Source organism: Plecotus auritus, assembly GCF_963455305.1.
Source record: "Plecotus auritus genome assembly, chromosome: 9".
Lineage (NCBI taxonomy): Eukaryota > Metazoa > Chordata > Mammalia > Chiroptera > Vespertilionidae > Plecotus > Plecotus auritus.
The window spans coordinates 116,611,357-116,631,173 of NC_137783.1; the positions used below are offsets into that span (position 1 = coordinate 116,611,357).

General features: G+C 47.0%; 2 protein-coding genes across 6 annotated transcripts in view; one reads left to right on the top strand and one right to left on the bottom strand.

The window, feature by feature from the left end:
• The first annotated feature begins 2,126 nt into the window (after positions 1 to 2,126).
• On the top strand, positions 2,127 to 5,429 carry RPL27A (ribosomal protein L27a). The gene is made up of 5 exons (XM_080688682.1): positions 2,127 to 2,651; positions 3,039 to 3,102; positions 3,498 to 3,573; positions 4,138 to 4,312; positions 5,250 to 5,429. Exons 1-5 carry the CDS (start codon positions 2,649 to 2,651, stop codon positions 5,376 to 5,378), a joined length of 447 nt encoding a protein of 148 aa, XP_080544808.1. The 5' UTR covers positions 2,127 to 2,648; the 3' UTR covers positions 5,379 to 5,429.
• A 10,092-nt stretch (positions 5,430 to 15,521) lies between these two features.
• The window catches only part of DENND2B (DENN domain containing 2B), a 192,200-nt gene continuing 187,904 nt past the window's right edge, over positions 15,522 to 19,817 (bottom strand). For 3 of the 5 annotated variants that reach the window (XM_080688683.1, XM_080688685.1, XM_080688684.1), the window contains 4 exons: positions 18,874 to 18,985; positions 17,802 to 18,041; positions 16,898 to 16,984; positions 15,522 to 16,312 (listed from right to left, as the gene is read on the bottom strand). In XM_080688683.1, coding sequence (XP_080544809.1) covers positions 16,278 to 16,312; positions 16,898 to 16,984; positions 17,802 to 18,041; positions 18,874 to 18,985 — 474 coding nt within the window. In that variant the 3' untranslated portion in view covers positions 15,522 to 16,277. The remainder of the gene's footprint in view (positions 16,313 to 16,897; positions 16,985 to 17,801; positions 18,042 to 18,873; positions 18,986 to 19,817) is intronic. The other 2 variants (XM_080688686.1, XM_080688687.1) reach the window with 1 other exon arrangement.

Below are 19,817 nucleotides of genomic sequence, written 5' to 3' on the forward strand. Positions count from 1 at the left end.
CTTCAGAGTGGCAATGTGCTCACAAGCCCCCTGGAGAGAGGTAGTAGGGTAGCAAAAAGATGAGTACCACTTTTACCTGCCTCACCAGATTGCTGCCTTGCATCATCTCCTTTCTGCTCATCTTTCACAGGTATTTTCTCAGGCCCTGACTCTCTGGGAAAGCCCAGATGCCTGACATGTCACAATGTCATGCTCTAGTTCAGAACAGATGTCACAGAGAAGGACGCCTCTCAGCAGTCATGGCCAGTGTGCCTGACAGGGAGGGACAGGTCACTTAATGCCTAATGTCTGAAAGCTACTCAACTTTCCAGACATAGAACTCAGCTTTGTTTGCTCTCCCAGAGCTGGTCAAGCTAGGGAAACTGACCCACACTGACAACTCTATGTGAGTCTTTTGTTGAAGCTACCTGACTGTCTTGTAAAGGAGAGGAAGCTGGCTGAAAACTTGAGCCAGATAACCACCCAGGGAACTCCCTACCCTGGAGAGAAAACCAATGAAAAGAATGTTAGGTGAGCAAATAACCCAACACATAGTGTTGGCCCACTCAGAGAGGCCTCCCATTCAGTCAGGTGGCCTGACAGGATGTGGCTCCTCTACAACCAAGGAACCTGGCAAAACTGTCCAGAAGCAGTGTCCCATCACCCAGAACCCTACCTCCACCTCTGGACAGTCTTGGTCCTTGCTACAGGACACCTTTCATTCCCAAAGCTCTACCCAGCTTACCTTAATTCACAGAGCATCAGTCCAGGGTAGTTTCCAGTTAGCTCAGCTCATCCCTTATACATTTACTGGCCAGTTTTGATGTCAAATAGAGATGATCTCATCTTGGACCTTGCTCTGCATCCTCAAGGCCCCTCTTTCTGCTGGTCATAGGCACTATGTGATTAAGGATTGAAGGAGTGATGAAGACCCTAATACTGTGAGGTCAGAGAGGTTATGGTCACTGAGTTAAAATCAGGGGAGGGCAGGGGAAGAAAGGGGAGGGGGGCAGGGGAGACTAAAGGCTAAACTATATTAGCAGCTCCATAGCCTCTGGCAAGTCACTCAACTTTCTGTGCCTCAATTTTCTCATTCATAAAATGGGACTGACAGTGTTGACTTCTCAGGCAGATGCATTTTGTAAACTACAATATGTATTTGGCTATTATCACTGTGGACTGGAATGTTCTGAGAAGAAGCAGATTACAAGGTGGGCCCTAAGGTTGAGGAAGATTCAGGATACATGCTCAGGAAGAGGATGAGCACTACAAGCTTGAGAAATGGGACAAGCAAAAAGGCAGAAGAGATGTACCAAGTTTGGCTGCAGTAGAAAGCTTGTCCGGGAGAAGCTGATGTAAGGCTGGGAAGGTAAGTGTGCTGTATTAGGTTGGTGTTAAGAGATACTGACCTTTTTGATCAAGTAAGTGAAAGGATGAAAGTAATGTTTTCGAAGATTAACTTGGCAGAGGTATTACGGATGGAGGGAGTGGAGGAGAGTTAGAATGCAGGCAGGGTGATTACAGAAGGGTGCTGAACTCAAGATACCAGCTATGATGAGGACCTTAATGAAGGCAGTAGCACAAGAATGTGGTGACAGTGAAGGTAAGTGTATTCATTCTCTTAACCATTTGTTGAACATGTACTACATGCCAGGAACTGGGAGTGCATGGATAAAAAATAATCCTCGAGGCTTTAAGGAATTTGGCCTAGTATGGAAGACAAAAGTGGACCAACAATTATGTAAGAGCTATGTACTAGATTTTGTGGTGGCACAAGTGGAGTTAAGTGAGCAACTATGAATAGGTCAAAGAAGTTTCACAAGACAGGTTGAGCAGGGGTTCTCTGATCCAAGGCAGGGAGGTAAGGGTGTGTGTGTGTGTGTGTGTGTGTGTGGAGGGGGGGGGTCACCGGCGTGTCCAGTTCAAGTGAAAATTTACATGTGGTGGTAAGAAAATGTACAAGGCTTGGATAAAAAGAGATTGTAAAGCAACCAGGCATATAGGTCCCTGAAGTATAGCAGGTTCAAACTGAGAAAGCCTTAGATTATAGCACAAAGGCAAAGGAAAAAGGAAGACGCAGCGCGCATTCACTAAGCGGGGGAGCTCCCAGTGGATGGTAGAGACATTTAGGAAAAGACTTCCAAGGCAGCAGAGCGAGACATTGGGTGGACACGCTGAAGTCCAATAAATATAGTGCCTCAAGGCTCCTCCCCGCGGCCGGGCGGGGAAGCAGAGAAAGCAATCGCTAACGCTGGACTGAGCAGGTCTCTAAGAACAGGGCGAGGCGCGCGGTGGCGCTCGCGGCTGGGGGGTTTGACGAGGAGCTGAGCTACGGTGGCCTAGCACGGTTCCTGGGCCATGACGTCAGGAAAAGGGCCCGGCCCACAGCGCCCCAAGTCTCAGATTCCGGGACAACTATCGGCCTCCGAGCCTGTGCAGAGGACGGGCTGCACGGAGAACAGTTCTTGGCGGCCATACCAGCAAGAGAGCCAGGGACCGCGGCGACCACCTACAGGACGAGGATGCGGTACCACCCGCAGCCGCGAGACAGCCTAAACGCGCCCTAGGTCCGCCCTCTCCGGACGGAAGTGAGGACATTGGCTCCGCCCCCGCGTTCCATACCTCGCGAGACTTCCCAGAAGCCTCCCTTTTGCAGCTCTGCCACCGACATGGTAGGTTATTCTTGTCTCGCCTCCCTTTCAGTGCTGGCACAGACCGCGCTCTCTACTCGCTTTGCACCCCAGCCACCTACCCTCGACCTTAGCCGGCTCTTCCAGGTCGCGCATGGCGGGCCGCAGGGTAGGGGGCCGGCGTGGGCCCGCATCCCCGGGCCGCGTGTTCGGCCTAGGGTTGGGATCTCTGAGACCGGCGGGCCCGGGCGCCGGAGCACCGCCCGGAGGAGGCCGCATGGCCCCGGGCCAGTCTGCCCCCTCAGCTTTACTAAGGGCGGCACTAGACAGATCCTTGATCTTCAGGCCTACGGGCCCCTCGCAATCCGGCAAGCTTCGCCCCTGCCCCACTTTTCTTAGGCCTTATCCCAAGCACCTTTTTCCACACAGCCATCCAGACTCAGGAAGACCCGAAAACTTCGGGGCCACGTGAGCCACGGCCACGGCCGCATCGGTAAGTCCCAGTATCACATCCTGGTCGGCCTTGGGCTCCCCTGCCTGGTACTTAGCTAATCAAGAGGTAGATAGCCTAGAAGTGGGTTAGTAAGAGCTTTGTGCAGCCGGGTCGGATTGAGTCTGACCTTTTTCGGGAATCCTTTAGTATTTCACTTACAGAGAATATCATCAGTGGGGGGGGGGTATTGAAAATTGAACGGGGCACAGCACTGGTTGAAGGCATGAGGACTGTGGTAGTGCTGCAGAGATGTTTAAGTCGGAGTCTTGAAAGGAATAGCAATGCTGAAAGAGGTATTGTAGGTTGGGAACGGCAGAGGCCTGGGGCAAGACTTTCGCCAGAAGTATTGGGACTGGGGAAGGCCATGTTAGCCATGGAACTCTGTAATCCTCCAGGCAAGCACAGGAAGCACCCCGGGGGCCGCGGTAATGCTGGTGGCTTGCATCATCACAGGATCAACTTCGACAAATAGTGAGTGTTTCTTGGGCTGTATTTTACTGACAGTTTGGAGTTGGGGGTGGGGGTGGGGACTAGGGGAGGCTGGCTCCAAGCATCTTAAATGGGAAGCGAGCCTCTTAACCACCACAAACCTTGCCTGTTGTTGGCTTACCAAGTTAACACTTCATGTGAACTGAGAAATTTGTCATCGAGGCTAGAGTCACGCTTGGGTATTTGCTATTGCCTTAGTGTGCTAGAGTCCTCGAAGAGCAACTGCTACCCTTATTCACTGACTGTGGTCCCCTATGGCATAGTCAGTCACCAGGTTAGTGACATGCATCAGATTGACCTATACATCTGTTACATTCACTTATGCCCTCAAATTAGGGGGTGGTATTTTAACTATTTGTTTAGTAGATTTCTATTCAGTGAAAGATCTGTTTTATTCAAAAAATGGCTGGAGTGGAGTATCTGTTAAGTCATAGTTCTACATCCATTAACAATTTACACTGTAATGGGGGAGATGGATTATAAAGATGATAAATATAGCATCTTAATTGGAGTGAAGTTATGAAAGTGGTTGCTTTCTCTTTCCAGTCACCCAGGTTACTTTGGGAAAGTTGGTATGCGGCATTACCACTTAAAGAGGAACCAGAGCTTCTGCCCAACTGTCAACCTTGATAAACTGTGGACCCTGGTCAGTGAGCAGACACGGGTAAATGCTGCCAAAAGCAAAACTGGAGTTGCTCCTATCATTGATGTGGTGCGATCGGTGAGTAAATTAATACTTGCCTTATATGGGTCCTTTCCTCTCCTCAAAACTCTGAGTAACCTAATCTACTTGATCTCCCACCTGAGCCCCACACCCGATTCCTTACTAGACAGTTCTACCTTTTGGCAGAATTTCCAGAGGTAATTCTCTGACCAGAATTGAACTCCCAGTTCAATTTTGACTCAACAAAATATTTGAAGAGTAATTCCTTCTACTCTTCATTCTTTCAAGTACTTTATTTTCACTTGAATGTTTTTCCAATCAGTAATCTCATTTCTACTGTTATTGTCCTGGTTTGTACAAGTTTGCGATACTCACCTAAAGTTACTGGCAATATCTTAGCTCAACTGGCTCTGGTTTATTTTACACAGGTCTATATTAGGCATCGCTATTGACCTTTCATGTTCCCTACAGAATAAAATCCTAATATGCTTTAATTGTGATTTAAGGCCCTACATTATCTGAAGAGTTGTCCCCTTCCTTTCCCGAAAACATCCCACCCAAGCTTATCTGTAAGTCTTAACCTCCCATGGGTATTGAAGTAGTCCTAAACCTTTCAGTTAAGTATTAAATTCCCCTTCCCAGTCTGTTTACCATCACTTGAGCAATTCTGATGGTCAAGACTTCTGGAACATTGCTGGGAATGTGGTTTTCCTTTTTTGCTTATTAGATGGTAATTGAGTGGAAAAGGGGGTGTTGGGCTTTGCCCGAGACTAGAGTCACATCTTGACAGCTATTGTCCTGGTGTGCTAGAGTTCTCGGAGAGAATCTGCTGGTCTTGATTCACTGACGAGGGCTGCAAGTGCCCCCGGTAGTGCCCAGATCAGAAACAGGCTTCCCAGCTCCTAGATGGAATGGGTTGTCTGTCACCTTTCCTCATACCCATTAGGGAGTTGGTACCTGCCATAGTGTGTTACAACCCTTTTCTCTATTCTAGGGCTACTACAAAGTTCTGGGGAAGGGAAAGCTCCCAAAGCAGCCTGTCATTGTGAAGGCCAAGTTCTTCAGCAGAAGAGCCGAGGAGAAGATTAAGGGTGTTGGTGGGGCCTGTATCCTGGTAGCTTGAAGCTACATGGAGGGAAGTTCATTAAAATGTCCAAGTACTTTTGTCTTCTGGTCTGAGTGTAGGTCCTTTGGCATCTGTATTTCCCTACCTGTAATTCCAAAACCTCCCTAACAGGTTCTAGGAGTTAGGGTATCAAGGCCTGGGGTCCTCTGCAAACTTCCCTGAGGAAGAAAGAGGCCTTTGGACCGACAGCTGACTTGAACTTTTCATTTATAAAGTGAGAATGATACCTGTTGGTAACGTGTGTGTAGATAAGTATTAAATAGTTGAAAGGTCTGTTTGTGTTGTATACTCACATTTCACAATGAGTGGAAGAATGTGTCCTTAACTGTTCCATGGCTCAAAAGGACTCAGTTCTGATGGGGCATGGTCTACAGAAGGGAAAAAGGAGTGATAGGACTGAGGCCATTCCTAGGGAGGTAATTCCTGAGCCCAAGATTTTTCCACCGGGCTCCCTCATGTTGGACTTTGGACTATTCTAGTCATAACCAAAATCTTGAGGTGGGCTCCAGCAATCTGAATTTTAAACATACCAGGGGTTTTACATATCAAACTGGCTTATATTATAGAAAGCAGCTGTAAGGATGTACAATTTTTCTTCTAGACTGATGTATATCTAGTAGAAATGTGGGTTATCCTAAAGGCCAGAAACTGGATTTTGTTTATCTTGCAAAAAACTGATGACATTGATCCCATTGATAAATTATAATTCCCTCTTGTGTTCAGAGTTCTTTCAAAGATTTTAAAATGACCCAAAATAAAACTTGCAGTCTAGAATCCTGGCCAGATTAAGTTAAGGTAGCACTCAAGTCTACTAAGATTCAGCTACTAGGTTTGGTTTGGTGGAGAGTTCTCTTTAGTGCTCCATGGGATCATAAATGGGCTGGGAACCACGGGTTTCTGTAGGACAAATCTGTCATGGCAACCCTTATATGATCTAGGGGACCATTAAAGAAAAGGAAGCGGGGTGGGACTTGATGGACTTACTTAATGGGAGTTAAGAGGTGTCCGGCTTTATTCAGTTGGACAAACTAAACGACCATTTTGTTTTGGGTTTTTTGTTTCAACTGGACCATTTGGATTTGCATTTTGCATATCGGTGTTTAAGGAGAAAGGTGAAGTGATGGGTTTTCCCTTAGTATCTTCCTGAGAACCTATGGAAGCTAAGGCCATGAATCTAAAACAGATGGTCAGGTCAGCAGATAAAGAACTGTGAGGCATGCCCTGGCTGGTGTGGTATAGTGGTTAGAATATCAGCCTGAGTACCTGGGTTTGATCCCCTGCTCCATTTGGATGGGGAGTGTGCAGGAGGCAACCAAGCTGTCTCACATTGATGTTTTCCCTCCCTTAACACTAAAAATCAATGGGGAAAATATACTCTGGTAAGGGTTTTTAAAAAGGATTACAAGATTAAATGTTTGAGTCCTTACTGGCACTGGAAGTATAAAAATGTATACAAAGTCTGAAATATAGATCCAAACTTAACAGCTGTGTAACTACAATTTTCTTTAAAATTTAGGTGAAGGCACCCACTTGAGGATCATGGGGATTAAGTCAAATGTAAAGCATTTATTACTTGTTGACTTGGTTACAATTGAATTATGGGAGCAGACGAGAAACCTTGGTGTGATTCAGTTAATGGTAAAGTGGTCCAAGCTGGGGGAAGAAGAAACATGCCTTCAGGAAACCAATTTGAAAAAGACAAGACTCTAGGGACTGGGCTACAGTGGAAGTGTGGAGGTCAGGAATGAGAAAAGTAGGATTCAAAGGACAAAATGGGCAGGCAGGACCCAGTTGGTGGGGGGGGACCACAAAACGGTTAGTCCTGGAATGATGGGGTTTAGGGGAAGAATCACTTGCCCTTGAGTGATCAGCTGTCCAGAAACAGGATGGAATAATACTTATCCCACTCCTACATGAAGGTGTAAATGGCCATGCTAAATATGTAAGTCTTTTAATTTTAAAGCCATCTCATTTCTTGGCCTGGGAAATGTAGCTACTGATGTATTTGAGCTTTGTTCCAGTGTTCGCACTCCCTAGGGCAACTACCAGTTGGGCAGATTTCCTGATTGCACGTATTGCCAAAGGAAGCTGGGTGCCTGAAAAGCCAAATGTCCATGCCCCAAATGAGTGAAGGGCACAGACCTAGAATGGCTGGACCCAAAGGCAAACCTGAGGTTTTCATTTTATATTTCAGCTGAGACCTAAAGTAGACTCAAGCTTCGAATAATTGTGGACACAAGCTCATGATGCCACTAGTGGCCAGTAAGTGCAGAGGATTAATGACGTCCTTCCATATACAGGCATCAGCTTTGTCAGAAGCCCTTCTAACTGGTCTAAAACCTTTTGTTCGTGTATCAGAAAATGTAAAAACTGTTACTGCCTGTTGACCCCTAAATTATCTGCAAGCTGGAATTGCTTCGGGTATCGTTACTGGCTTAATAAATGCTTTTAAGTTTTCATACAGACCTCGGAACTTGCAGCTATAACATAATGGGGAATGTCTGCCACATATTTGGCAAAATTAGCTAGGTCAGATTTAAGATTTAATAAATTCATAGGTATTTCTATTCGATGGTCCAAAAGCAACTAATACAAACCTGCGGCGTGGGCGCGCACCTCCGGCGGAAGATGTGCGGTTCCCGCCTACACTGAAAGGCGGAAATCTACGGTGTTTCGGGCGGCCTGATCCCTGCGGAACTTAGCGCTTCCGGGCCACCCTCGTGGGTCTACACCGCCCGACTTCCTAGGTTCCCTCAGATTACGACCACAGCTCCGCTCGCTCTCCACCCTGAAAGCCACTTCCGGAGTGAGGTTCTAGTTCCGGGATCGCTTTGATCCCTGCAGGATGACCGGAAGCACGGTGGGCCCGGCTCCACCCCTTGGCTCAGCCATTTCCGGTAGTGGGCGGGGCCGACCCGCTTGGCGCGATGTAGAAATTTTCACTTCGAGCAGCCGGTGGTTCAATTCCGGCCCCGGTCCTGGTCCCAGTGCGGTTTGGCCCGCCGGTAAGAGCGGAAGTCTCCGCCACTTGCACACTTTTCAAATCCCATTTCGGCCGCGCTTAGCAGGAGGCGTGGTCTTTATATACACTTTCAAGACGGTAATTTCCAAATCTCAAAACTGTTTCCGTTGTCAGAAAGATAACGAGCACCAACTGCGTTCAAGGTACCGGGCTAGAATATACCTGTATACCCATGAAATGTTCTTCCAGAACATAAAACAGAAGGGATTTCGGTGAGGGAGAAATGATACTTTCATACTAAAAGGTGATATAAATGGACAAAAAGTAACTTTAAAAAATTGCCAATAACTTGACAGTGCTAAAAAGTATTATTTTCTTGTACTGGGGTTTTCATGACCTTGGAATTAACACCCATCCCACCTCCGTAAATTTAAGATGTTTTGGGATGCATACATAACACCACACAGTATGACCTAGTAAGAATGAAGGTTGAAGTATGTTTCATTTCTGACTTTTAGTCCAATTTTTGTTTCACTTGTATTTCTACTTTAAGTTTTATTTCTTTTTAAACCCTGTTTATGTATCCTTAGGAAAAAGTCATTTGGGGTACAAGGTAAGTTTCAAGTCCACATATGAAATATATTTTTAACAAAAATTTAGCAGCTGTGATCGCAATTAGAATAATTTTCTTGGGGCCCTAATTACACAGACCATCCGATGTGAACCAGTTTCCAAGGGCACGCCTTCAAAACACTCCCTGTAAAAGCCGGGGTTCCTCATCGCAGCACTCCAGTTACCAGCACATGATGACTTACTGAAAAGAGCCTTTAGAAAGATCCAAGAGGCAGCCTGCCCTACTTTAAAAGTTATCAGACTCATTACAGGAAAAAACCCAGGGCCTTTCTTTTTTTTTTTTTTTTTTTTTTTAGCGGAAGCAAAGTTTATTGAGAGAAGCCAGCCCTGGAAAAGGTACAGCTGGGGTTTCAGGAGCAGGCCAGTGTTCCTTTCCATGTTACAGTTGGGCATTAAAGTCTAGTAGTCCATGCCCTAGCTGGTTTGGCTCAGTGGATAGTCAGCCTGCGGACTGTAGGGTCCCGGATTTGATTCCAGTCAAGGGCACATGCCCAGGTTGCGGGCTTGATCCCCAGTGTGGGGTGTGCAGGAGGCAGCACATCAATGATCCTCATCATTGATGTTTCTCTCTCTCTCTCCCTATCCCTCTCTGAAATAAATATATATATATATATATATATATATATATATATATATATATATATAAAATATATATATATATATATATATATAAAGTCTAGGAGCATGTCTCCTGCCGTCAACCCAAGAATCTAGTGTGTCTTCTGTAGAATCTCGGTGGAACCTCCAGAGATGATATCCAAAACTTCTGTTCAGGTCCAAGTTCCGTGTCTCGAGAAATTGAAGATTGAGTTCATGAACAAAAAGACCAGCGAAAGCAAGTTTTATTACAGAAACTGCTGCAGGGAGGGGACCCAAGCAGGATGCCCCTCAGGGCCTTTCTTAACTCCAGAATAGATGAGGGCTGACACTCCGAAGGCACTGGGACTTCTAGTAAAGGAGACATCAATTGCCCGAGTTCTCAGCACCGTTAAAGGACACTTGTTCTCAAAGGTGGCAATACCATGGTGGGGAGGGCAGTAAGGGAGTCACAATCATGGAAGGGAAGCAACCAGGGAACCTAGCTGAAAAAAAAATCTACCTTAGAACCTAAGTCCATTTACCCGTAATCAATACGTTTGGGGTAGGGGGTGGGGGAGACGATGCAGTTTTCATGTACTTCTCAATTGTCCAGGATTCCAAATACTGTTTAAGTCAGGGAAGCTCATACTGTGTTTTGTTCAGAATGCTACCCAGAATTGTTCATTTCAGAAAACTCTCTTGCCAATGGTAACATCTACTCAATAGAATCAGTTTCTAATACAACACACTTTTATCTGTCTGCATGTATAGCTACAGTAATTCTGTATACAGGTGTAAACCTCTGACTCCACTGTATTACAGTTGTGCCCAAGCGTTTAGCTATATAAATAAATGTTCTATTATCATAAAGTACTTTATTTCTCCCCTTTTATATTATAAGTAGAAGCCCGATGCATGAAATTCGTGCATGGGGGGAGGGGTCCCTCAGCCCAGCCTGTGCCCTCTCTCAGGACCCCTTGGGGATGTCCAACTGCTGGTTTAGGCCCAATCTAAACCAGCAGTCGGCCATCCCTCTCAGTCTATTTGCATATTAGGGTTTTATATCCTACTAATAAAAGAGTAATATGCAAATTGACCGTCACTCCAACACACAAGATGGCTGCCCCCATGTGGACACAAACTGGCCGCCACAAGATGGCCAGCAGGGGAGGGCAGTTGGGAGGGACCAGGCCTGCAAGGGAGGGCAGTTGTGGGCCATCAGGCCCGCAGGGGAGGGCAGTTAGGGGTGGCCAGGCCGGCAGAGGAGGGAAGTTGGGGGCGACCAGGCCTGCAGGGAAGGGCAGTTGGGGGGGACCCAGTCCTGCAGGGGAGAGCAGTTAGGTGTGACCAGGCCTGCAGGGGAGGGCAGTTAGGGGAAAACAGGCTGGCAGGGGAGCAGTTAGGCATCAATCAGGCTGGCAGGCAGAAGCAGTTAGGGGCAATCAGGCAGGCGAGCAGTTGGGAGCCAGCAGTCCTGGATTGCGAGAGGGATGTCCAATTACCGGTTTAGGCCCGATCCCACAGTGGGATCGGGCCTAAATGAGCAATTGGACATCCCTCGAGGGGTCCCAGATTGGAGAGGGTGCAGGCTGGGCTGAGGGACACACACCCCCATGCACAAATTTCTTGCACCGGGCTCTTCTAGTGTGTGTGTGTGTGTGTTTAGGTAGGTTATATTTATGAATTTCATTTGAGGATAATACAGGGGAGGAGTTATGGTATTTGCTATAGAAATATGAGTATTGATTCTGACAGGGTTGAGAATCATCTGTTTAGGGGTTTTGAGATCATGTGAAAGCAGAATATGGAAAGAAGCCCTGAACACTTGTCAACCCCCAACCAGTCCCCCTGGACACACCCACCTCTACCATCCCCATAAGACTTCTGTGCCGAGAAACCAAGATGGCGGCATAGGTAAACACCTAAACTGCTGCCTCGCACAACAATTTCAAAACTACAACTAAAAGACAGAACAGACACCATCCAGAACCACAGGAAAGCTGGCTGAGTGAAAATTCTACAACTAGAAGGAAAGAGAAAAGCTCACAGAGAATTGGAGGTACGGCAAAGGGTCTTTGTGCGTGCAGAGAGGAAGGGCGGCTGAGAGCCTGGCGGACTTTCTCTGGCGGAAGGGGGAAGGAAGCCCCCGACCGCACTGAACCCCAGTTCTGACTGCACTGAACCCCAGTTACGGGCGAGCCCCTGGGGACCCACGCTCTTACGGGGGGAGACTGGACTCTTGGGCGGAGACTCGGGAGCCGGGGAAGGCGGAGGACTGAAAGCGCGCGCGCGCCAGTGCGCACAAAGGCTGCAGAGGTTGCCACAGGCTTTCCCTAGTGGAAGGGAGTCAGAGGCTCCTGAATGCACTGAGCCCCAGTTCTGACTGCAGTGAACCCCAGTTCCAGGCGAGCCCCTGGGGACCCACGCTCTTGTGGGGGGGAGTCTGGACTCTCAGGCGGAGACTCGGGAGCCGGGAAGGCAGAGGTCTGAAGGCACGCACGTGCGCGCAAGGGCAAGGCTGACGGGAAGCCAAGACTGAGACTCCACCCCATCCAAGCTGAGCACAGAGGCTATTGCAATTAGGCAAGTCTAATCCTATAAGGCTGTCTCCAGCACCAAACTTCTCCCAGCATAGACACAGCTGATCCCTACAGCCAACTGGCCTGGAGGTCAATTCTTCCCAGTGATACCAACAACAATAAAGACTTAATTACAACAAGGCTGTACACACAGTCCACAAAGGGGTGCACCAAGAGTGTCCACCTCAGGTTAACTGGGGAGGCAGACCCACTGGGCCATATTGGAAACCTAGCACACAAATCTACCTTACCAACTCAGGGAAGCAGTGAAAATGCGGCGTCAAGGAATCAGATCACAAACGAAAGAAATGGAGGAAAACAAACGACTGGATATAGAATTCAAAACCACAGTTATAAGGCTTTTTAAGAATATCCTAGAAAAGGCCGATAAATATAACGAGACCCTCGAAGATATGAAAAAGGACCAACTAGAAATTAAACATACACTGACTGAAATAAAAAATATTATACAGAGACCCAAAAACAGACAAGAGGAACACAAAAATCAAGTCAAAGAATTGAATTACAAAGAAGCAAAAAACACTCAACCGAAAAAGCAAAAAGCAAAAAAAAAAAAAATCCAAAAAGTTGAAGATAGTGTAAGAAGACTCTGGGACAACTTCAAGCATACCAACATCAGAATTATGGGGGTGCCAGAAGAAGAGAGAGAGCAAGATACTGAAAACCTATTTGAAGAAATAATGACCGAAAACTTCCCCCACCTGGTGAAAGAAATAGACTTACAAGTCCAGGAAGCCCACAGAACCCCAAACAAAAGGAATCCAAAGAGGACCACACCAAGACACATCATAATTAAAATGCCAAGAGCAAAAGACAAAGAGAGAATATTAAAAGCAGCAAGAGAAAAACAGTTAGTTACCTACAAGGGAGCACCCATACGACTGTCAGCTGACTTTTCAACAGAAACTATGCAGGCCAGACGGGAGTGGCAAGAAATTTTCAATGTGATGAATAGCAAGAACCTACAACCAAGATTACTCTACCCAGCAAAGCTATCATTCAGAATTGAAGGGCAGATAAAGAGTTTCACAGACAAGAAAAAGCTAAAGGAGTTCATCACCACCAAACCAGTATTATATGAAATGCTGAAAGGTATTCTTAAAGAAGAGGAAGAAAAAAAAAGTAAAGAGAAAAATTATGAACAACAAATACATATCTATCAACAAGTGAACCTAAAAATCAAGTGAATTAAAAACCTGAGGAACAGAGTAATCTGGTGAATATAATAGAATCAGGGGCATAGAAAGGGAGTGGACTGATAATTCTCAGGGGGAAAGGGGTATGGAGGGTTCATGAAGACACTGGACAAAAATCATACACCTATGGATGAGGACAGTGGTGGGGAGGTAAGGGCAGAAGGTGGGGTGGGAAATGGGTGGAGGGGAGCTATGGGGGGAAAAAGGAGAAATAATGGTAATAATCTTAATAAAGATTTATTTAAAAAAAAAAAAAAGACTTCTGTGCCTTGCCCATAGCAGTCACTCTATGGGCCCTTGCAGCTCATTCTAAACCATTATGTGCCAGGATTGGTTTCTGAATTGGGATGAGAGTTACAGGAGGAAGAAATACCTAGGGTTAATCGTAAGGGTGTTTTTTAAATATTTTTTTATTGATTTCAGGAAGGAAGGGAGAGATATAGAAACATCAATGATGAGAGAGAATCATTGATTGGCTGCCTCCTACATGCTCTCTACTGGGGATCAAGCCTGCAACCTGGGCATGTGCCCTTGGCTGAAATCAAACCTGGGACCCTTCAGTCCACAGGCAGACCCTCTATCCACTGAGCCAAACCAGCTAGGGCTAATTGTAAGTTTTTTAAAAATACATAGAAGTTTCTAATTATCCCACCCCCAATATTTATATCAAATATCTTGTGATCTGATCATATCTTGTGGATTCTTTGAAGCTACATGTAAAAAGAGAGAAAAATAGCACCTTTTAGAAACTATTATTACTTTACTAGAGGCCCAGTGCATGAAATTCATGCACGGGGGAGTCCCTCGGCCTGGCCTGCACCCTCTCACAATCCAGGACCACTGGCTCCTAACCGTTTGTCTGTCTGATCGCCCCTAACCACTCTGCCTGCCTGCCTGATTGCCCCTAACTGCCTCTGTCTCAGCCCCCGCCGTGGCAGCTTTGTCCAGAATGACATCCAGAAGGTCGTTTGGCTGTCTGGTCTAATTAGCATATTATACTTTTATTATTATAGATTATTATTAAGGAATCTACTTCTATGACTGTCATGAAGCCCAGGCTGTGTTAACAGTGACACATCCTGGAGGTAACTACACCCCACTTTGGACTTTCTGGTTATAACTCCTGCCTTCTCTCTCTACTTCAACTGAAAACCCAGATTCAGGAGGCTTTTCAGAGACAACCCTCTACTTTGCTTTATGAGGCAGACAGCAACCCCAAACCATGGACAGGTTGGGATCGGCACAGGCCTTCAATAGAGATGTAGAGGAGGAAAGGGAGATAAGAATGGGATTGTCTCCTGTTTAAGTAGGCTAGGATAGGAAAACTGTACTCCATGGTTCAAATCCTTCCAGACCCAAACCCAATTCTAATGAACAGAGTTCCAGCTTAATACCTCATCTTCAAGGTCTGTGCTCTGCGATGGCCTTGGTATGTAGAAAGCCTAAGCCACCATTTCCCCAACCTGCTTCTCTCCTTGCTCTTCCATGGAAGGTAACAGAACCTTCTATAGTCAGTCCTAGGGTTCCAACAAATAACTCCACAGAGTGACATAGAAGAGCCATAGGCTCTCAACGGGACTACCAGCAAGCCCTGGGTTGGCTTTAGCTGGGCCTCACTCCACCAATGTCAGGATACCCAATGATGTTGTAAGGGCTTTATACTGAACAGAAAAATGTTGAGATTCACCTAATAGTGGAGTCAAAGGGCAATGAGAAAGAATTTTCCATCCCTGGAAACACTGACAGAGTATGAACAGTTGGCTATTAGAGAGGGAAGCTGAACTAGAATGATGATTAGGTATTTTCTAACTCTAAGACTAGTCATATTCCCTGGCTCAGTAGCTCAGTTAAGAGCATTGTCTCAATAGGCCAAGGTATTCGGTTCAAACCCTGGTCAGGGCACATACAAGAATCAACCAATGAATGCATACATAAGTGGAACAACAAAGAGATGTTTCTCTGTTTCTCTTTCTTCTTCCCTCTACCTCCTTCTCTCTCTCAAATTAATAATAATAATAAAAAAGACTAATCATAAAGTCAGACCACAGAACCAATTTCTGAAGCTAAATTCTTAATCAGGTACCCTTCATGATGGTGTTTCACCCCTGGCTGGCCTATTTCAGCCCATCCCTCAGGAGAAAGTTACAGATAATGAAGCCAAGGAACACATGGGGCTCTGGGCCCAAACAACTGTACACTGTTTATTGAGAACACCCGTAGATGGTGGGAAGAAGGGATGCCTTGTACCGCATCATGGCCACCACTGACTGGGAGCTGGGCCCGGAGAGCACTGGCAGAGCTGGGGGTGGGCCTCCCATGACTCACTGACCATCACCAAGATGGGAGAAACAAGAGAAGGCCAGGCCCAAAAGCCGGGTATCATGCTGCAAATGGGGACTGATTGACCTTTGCCTTTTAAAAACAGGTTAGGAAAGGTAGACTACTAGAAAAAAAAAATAGAAACTCTAAAAAAATGTTTTAAAAAATAGTCCCCATGTACATAACAAGACAGCATCTGCACTCTATGGCCCCAGACTGGCAGCAGGGGCTCAGGCAGGCAGGCCAGGAGCCTCCAGGGGAAGATCAGTGGTTTGGCCGAGACAGTCAGCTGCACATAATTGGCCAGTCACCAGCACCCAGCAGAACTTTATCCATGCTCGGGCAGGGCAGGAAAGCACCGGCCCCTTGGGAATATACAAATATTTACCAGATTCTCTTTGCTTGTTACAAAAACAGATAAGAAAGCTTACAGCAGATTATTTACAAACAGTATCTGGGATATCATGAAGGCAGAGGTGGGCTGGCTTGGAGGGTGGGGTCTGTGGGGACAGAGCAGCCACAGCAGCCCAGAGCGTCCCAGGCTGGACCCCCTCCCCAGGCTCCAGGCTCTGCAAGGCACTGGACTCTCTGTTACTGGGAAAGGGGCTTAATTCTTCTTGTGGAGGAACTTCATTTTGTTGCCTGTGGGCCAGAAAGGGCAAGAGTGAGAATATTTCCATATAATCTCTTCTAACAGCCCTAACCCTCTCAGTTGGAGAGAAAAGATTAGAGAGACTGGATTATGACAGATCTGATCCATGGTAGGGAAAACACTCCAATGAGGGCCCTGATATTAATCTGTTTGGCTTTGGGCAAGCATTTAACTTATTTGAAATGCAGACATTCTATGATCTAAGTGGCTGAACTCTTTGAAAAGAATGGAGGTTTTCAGAGAGGGCACTCTGCAATTGCTAGTCTTGTAGATCCCTCCTGGCCTACAGGAAAGCTCTCTGGTCCTAGTGACCCTCCTACTCCCTCAGGAAGGAGTGCACCCAGAAAACCTCAGGTGACGATCTGTGGTTTCTCTTGATTCTGCAGGTAGGTAAATCCTGTGCTAAATGCCCTTGGAGCACTGGGCTGGGAACCTTCTCTTCACCAAGGGACCCCTTCCTGTTCTGTCTATAGCCCCAGTATAATACCCATTGGCATTGGTATAGAGCAGTTTGGGATATAGATCCCCCAAGCCCCTTGGTGAACATCTGTCTCATCAATGACAAAGCTACTTACCCAAACCTCGGAGAAACTTATTCATTCCGCTCTGTTCAGTGTCTGGGAGTTCCTCTAAATACTGCTCTACTCGCTGCTCAAAGAGGCCTGGGGAAGAGGAGAAACAGGAGCAAGGAAAAGAACAGTCAATGGAGGAAGGGAAGACAAGGCCCTGCAATTATAATTTACAGGAGCATCTTAGAATTCAGATTGGCTCATCAAAACTACCACTAGTGGCATCTCACTGGTGTTCGCTGTTCATAGCAAGAGGCTCTCGATAACTTGCTCCCAGGTGCACAATGCTGAGCTGCTGCATTACAGCGAAGATGCTATTCCTCATTTCAAAGCTGGGTAGACACCTTCTCTAGTTACTTGTAGACCACTCTACAATGTTGTTTCCAAAGGTTTATCAGACTAAATGGACAGTATTAGTGGACAGAATAATAACCCTGATGTTAGACAGAAAGATGTTGATGAGGTGGAAAAGCCCTACAGTGAGCAGAGCCGACGAAATAAACGATAAGAACCTTCTGCTCTGAATGTGTTCTGCCACCAACCTAAGACAGAGGTAGCTCAATTCTCGAGGGCCTTCTCAACCCTGGATTCTCAGACTTCCCTAAATTGCTCAGTTGGGTCTTTTTCTCTGAATAAGAAGGATGTTTGAGGAGGGGATGAGCAACCAATGGCATGCTGTTCTTGGCGGAGACAAGCCTCGTGGCTCCAGCCTGTGCAGCCTTGAGCCGTGTATACTGGGACAGGAGAAGAAAGCTCCTTGGAAGTTTCTATCAGAAGAAAAGGGATGGTAGGAGGCCTGGGCCCAGCCAATACCCAAGAGCTTCAATCACAGTGCCTAGCTCTTCAGCCCTGTTGGTAGCAGAAAGGTTAAGAGGAGAAGTTCTACTGACCCCAGCTCTTCTAACCTTACCCTTTGCCCGACACTTTCTTAGTTCCCTGTCTTGGATGAAGCCAGCAAACATCTGAGACTCCATAAAAACCTCAAGGAAACGGCGGATGCTTTTGGAGGCCACAGACTTGCGGAAGGCTTCTCGTTGAAAGGCTCTCTCCCCCTTCTCGCTCTGGGTCAGGAAGAGGGAGTAGTGCCCAACCGTCTCCACAAAGAACCGGATAAACACCTCCGACACCAGCCCATTGAGGGTGTTACATTCTGGAAGAGAAAAGAAAATCTTTCAGGTTCTGGTCGAGAGCCTGCCATCTCCAAACTCGAACCTCAACCTCCAGCTGGTATCTCCCTCTCCTCAATAAAATTCCCTGCCAGACCACTTATCTGTTCTTGAAACTATCTCCTGTGCACCTGAGCTTACATCTAGCTCACAAGCTGGTAGGCTGGAAACTGTGCTCTGAACATGGAAGCTGGCAACTACTTGCTGGATGAATGAGAGTGGGAATCAGAGACCAGAGGCCCCTGCCCCCACACCCCTCACCCTGGGTGGTTTTCCTGGCTTCACAGCAGGAGGGAGCTCCCTTTATCCCCTTCAATGGCTCGAGGCAAGGTCTGAGGGGGAGGAATAACTAGTTTCCTGTCAGCAAGAGTCTTTGTAGCTGTCACAGGTCTTGAGGTTTTCCTTCCCAAGCCTCCTGAGGTAAAGAATTAGAGGGAAGAAGGTAGCTTTGTAGCTAGGCCAGCAGTCGCCAACCTTTCGGACCTCATGGACCACCAGTGGTCCGCGGACCACCAGTTGGTGACCGCTGGCCTAGGCCACTTGAGAAGCAGCCCCAATATTATGTTCCTGAGCTCGGTCTGATAAAATACCACAATACTTCTCTCCCCTCAGACGTAGTCAAGCCATAACTCCCTGAACCCCACTGATGGTGCGGCTAGAGAATTCTAGGTTAGTGTGAGATCAAGGTCCTACAACTGGAACCTCATCAGCCAGAGGGCCTGGTGCATAGAAGCAGGGTCCCACCAGATGAGGCCCAGGCCCAGAGCAGAGGAGCCTGGGGCCAGAGCTGACTGTGTTGCCACAAGCCTCACTCACCATCGTCGGAGTCGCTGTCAGAATCCTGGGAGATCAGTTCGTTCTTCCTCTCTAGAGCCTGCTCCAGAGCCGCCTGCAACTTTCTAGGTAACAACGTGTCCTCATCATCCATCTGCAGGAGAAGGAAAATGCAGTGATAATGATAATAACTAACAGTGGCTGAGCACTTACTACGTGCCAGGCCCTGTATGAATAGCTTAAAAATACACTCTCCTTCAATTGTCCCAATAACCCTGATACTATTTATCAATCTCACTTTAAGATGAGAAGTTGAGGCACAGAGAGGTTAAGAAACTTGTCCAAGGTCACATGGATAAAAAGTGGTAGAGCAGGTGGCATTCACAGGACCAGCGAAGGGTTCCTTCCTACCCTGGCACCTCGATGAAGTCTCCCCTACTCCCCCAGCTTTAGCTCCAGGAGGAAGCGCAGCTGGCGGGGGTTGGGGAGACTGTGTCTCAGGCATGAGGTTAAGCCACCATTCCTGTCTCTACATTCTGGTTCAGTGTCCGCACCATGATGCCTGTACCCAGGAGACCAAACTCTGTCAATGCTGCGTAACAGACTGTACCCTCCCAGAGGGTACGACACTGGGCTGGGCTGTTTGTAGAAAGCCAGCAGGATTTCCATGACTAACAAAGGCTTTTGAAGTTGACAGTAACTGCAAACCTTTACATCCCATGGCATTCTATGTGTCATGTGTAATCAACCCCAGCAACATTTCAAGGCAGGTGCTACCACAACGGCTCAGAGAAGCTCAGAGTCCTCTCCAAGACCATGTGGCTCAAAGGTGGCAGAGCCCAGAGGTCACATCTTTAGACTTACAGGCCCTGTTGTTTGCACTCCCGCACACCTTCTAGAAGCTGATGGTGCCAACAAGAAAGGCAAACCCTGCTGAGGTCAAGACTGCTCAGATCAGTTTCTCCCATCCTTGTCTATTCTGTGAA

Bases quoted from the DNA above. Each gene is read 5' to 3' on its own strand.
- RPL27A (XM_080688682.1), top strand. The intron at 3,103-3,497 runs GTAAGTCCCAGT...GTAATCCTCCAG, and splicing joins CCACGGCCACGGCCGCATCG to GCAAGCACAGGAAGCACCCC. The intron at 4,313-5,249 runs GTGAGTAAATTA...TCTCTATTCTAG, and splicing joins TCATTGATGTGGTGCGATCG to GGCTACTACAAAGTTCTGGG.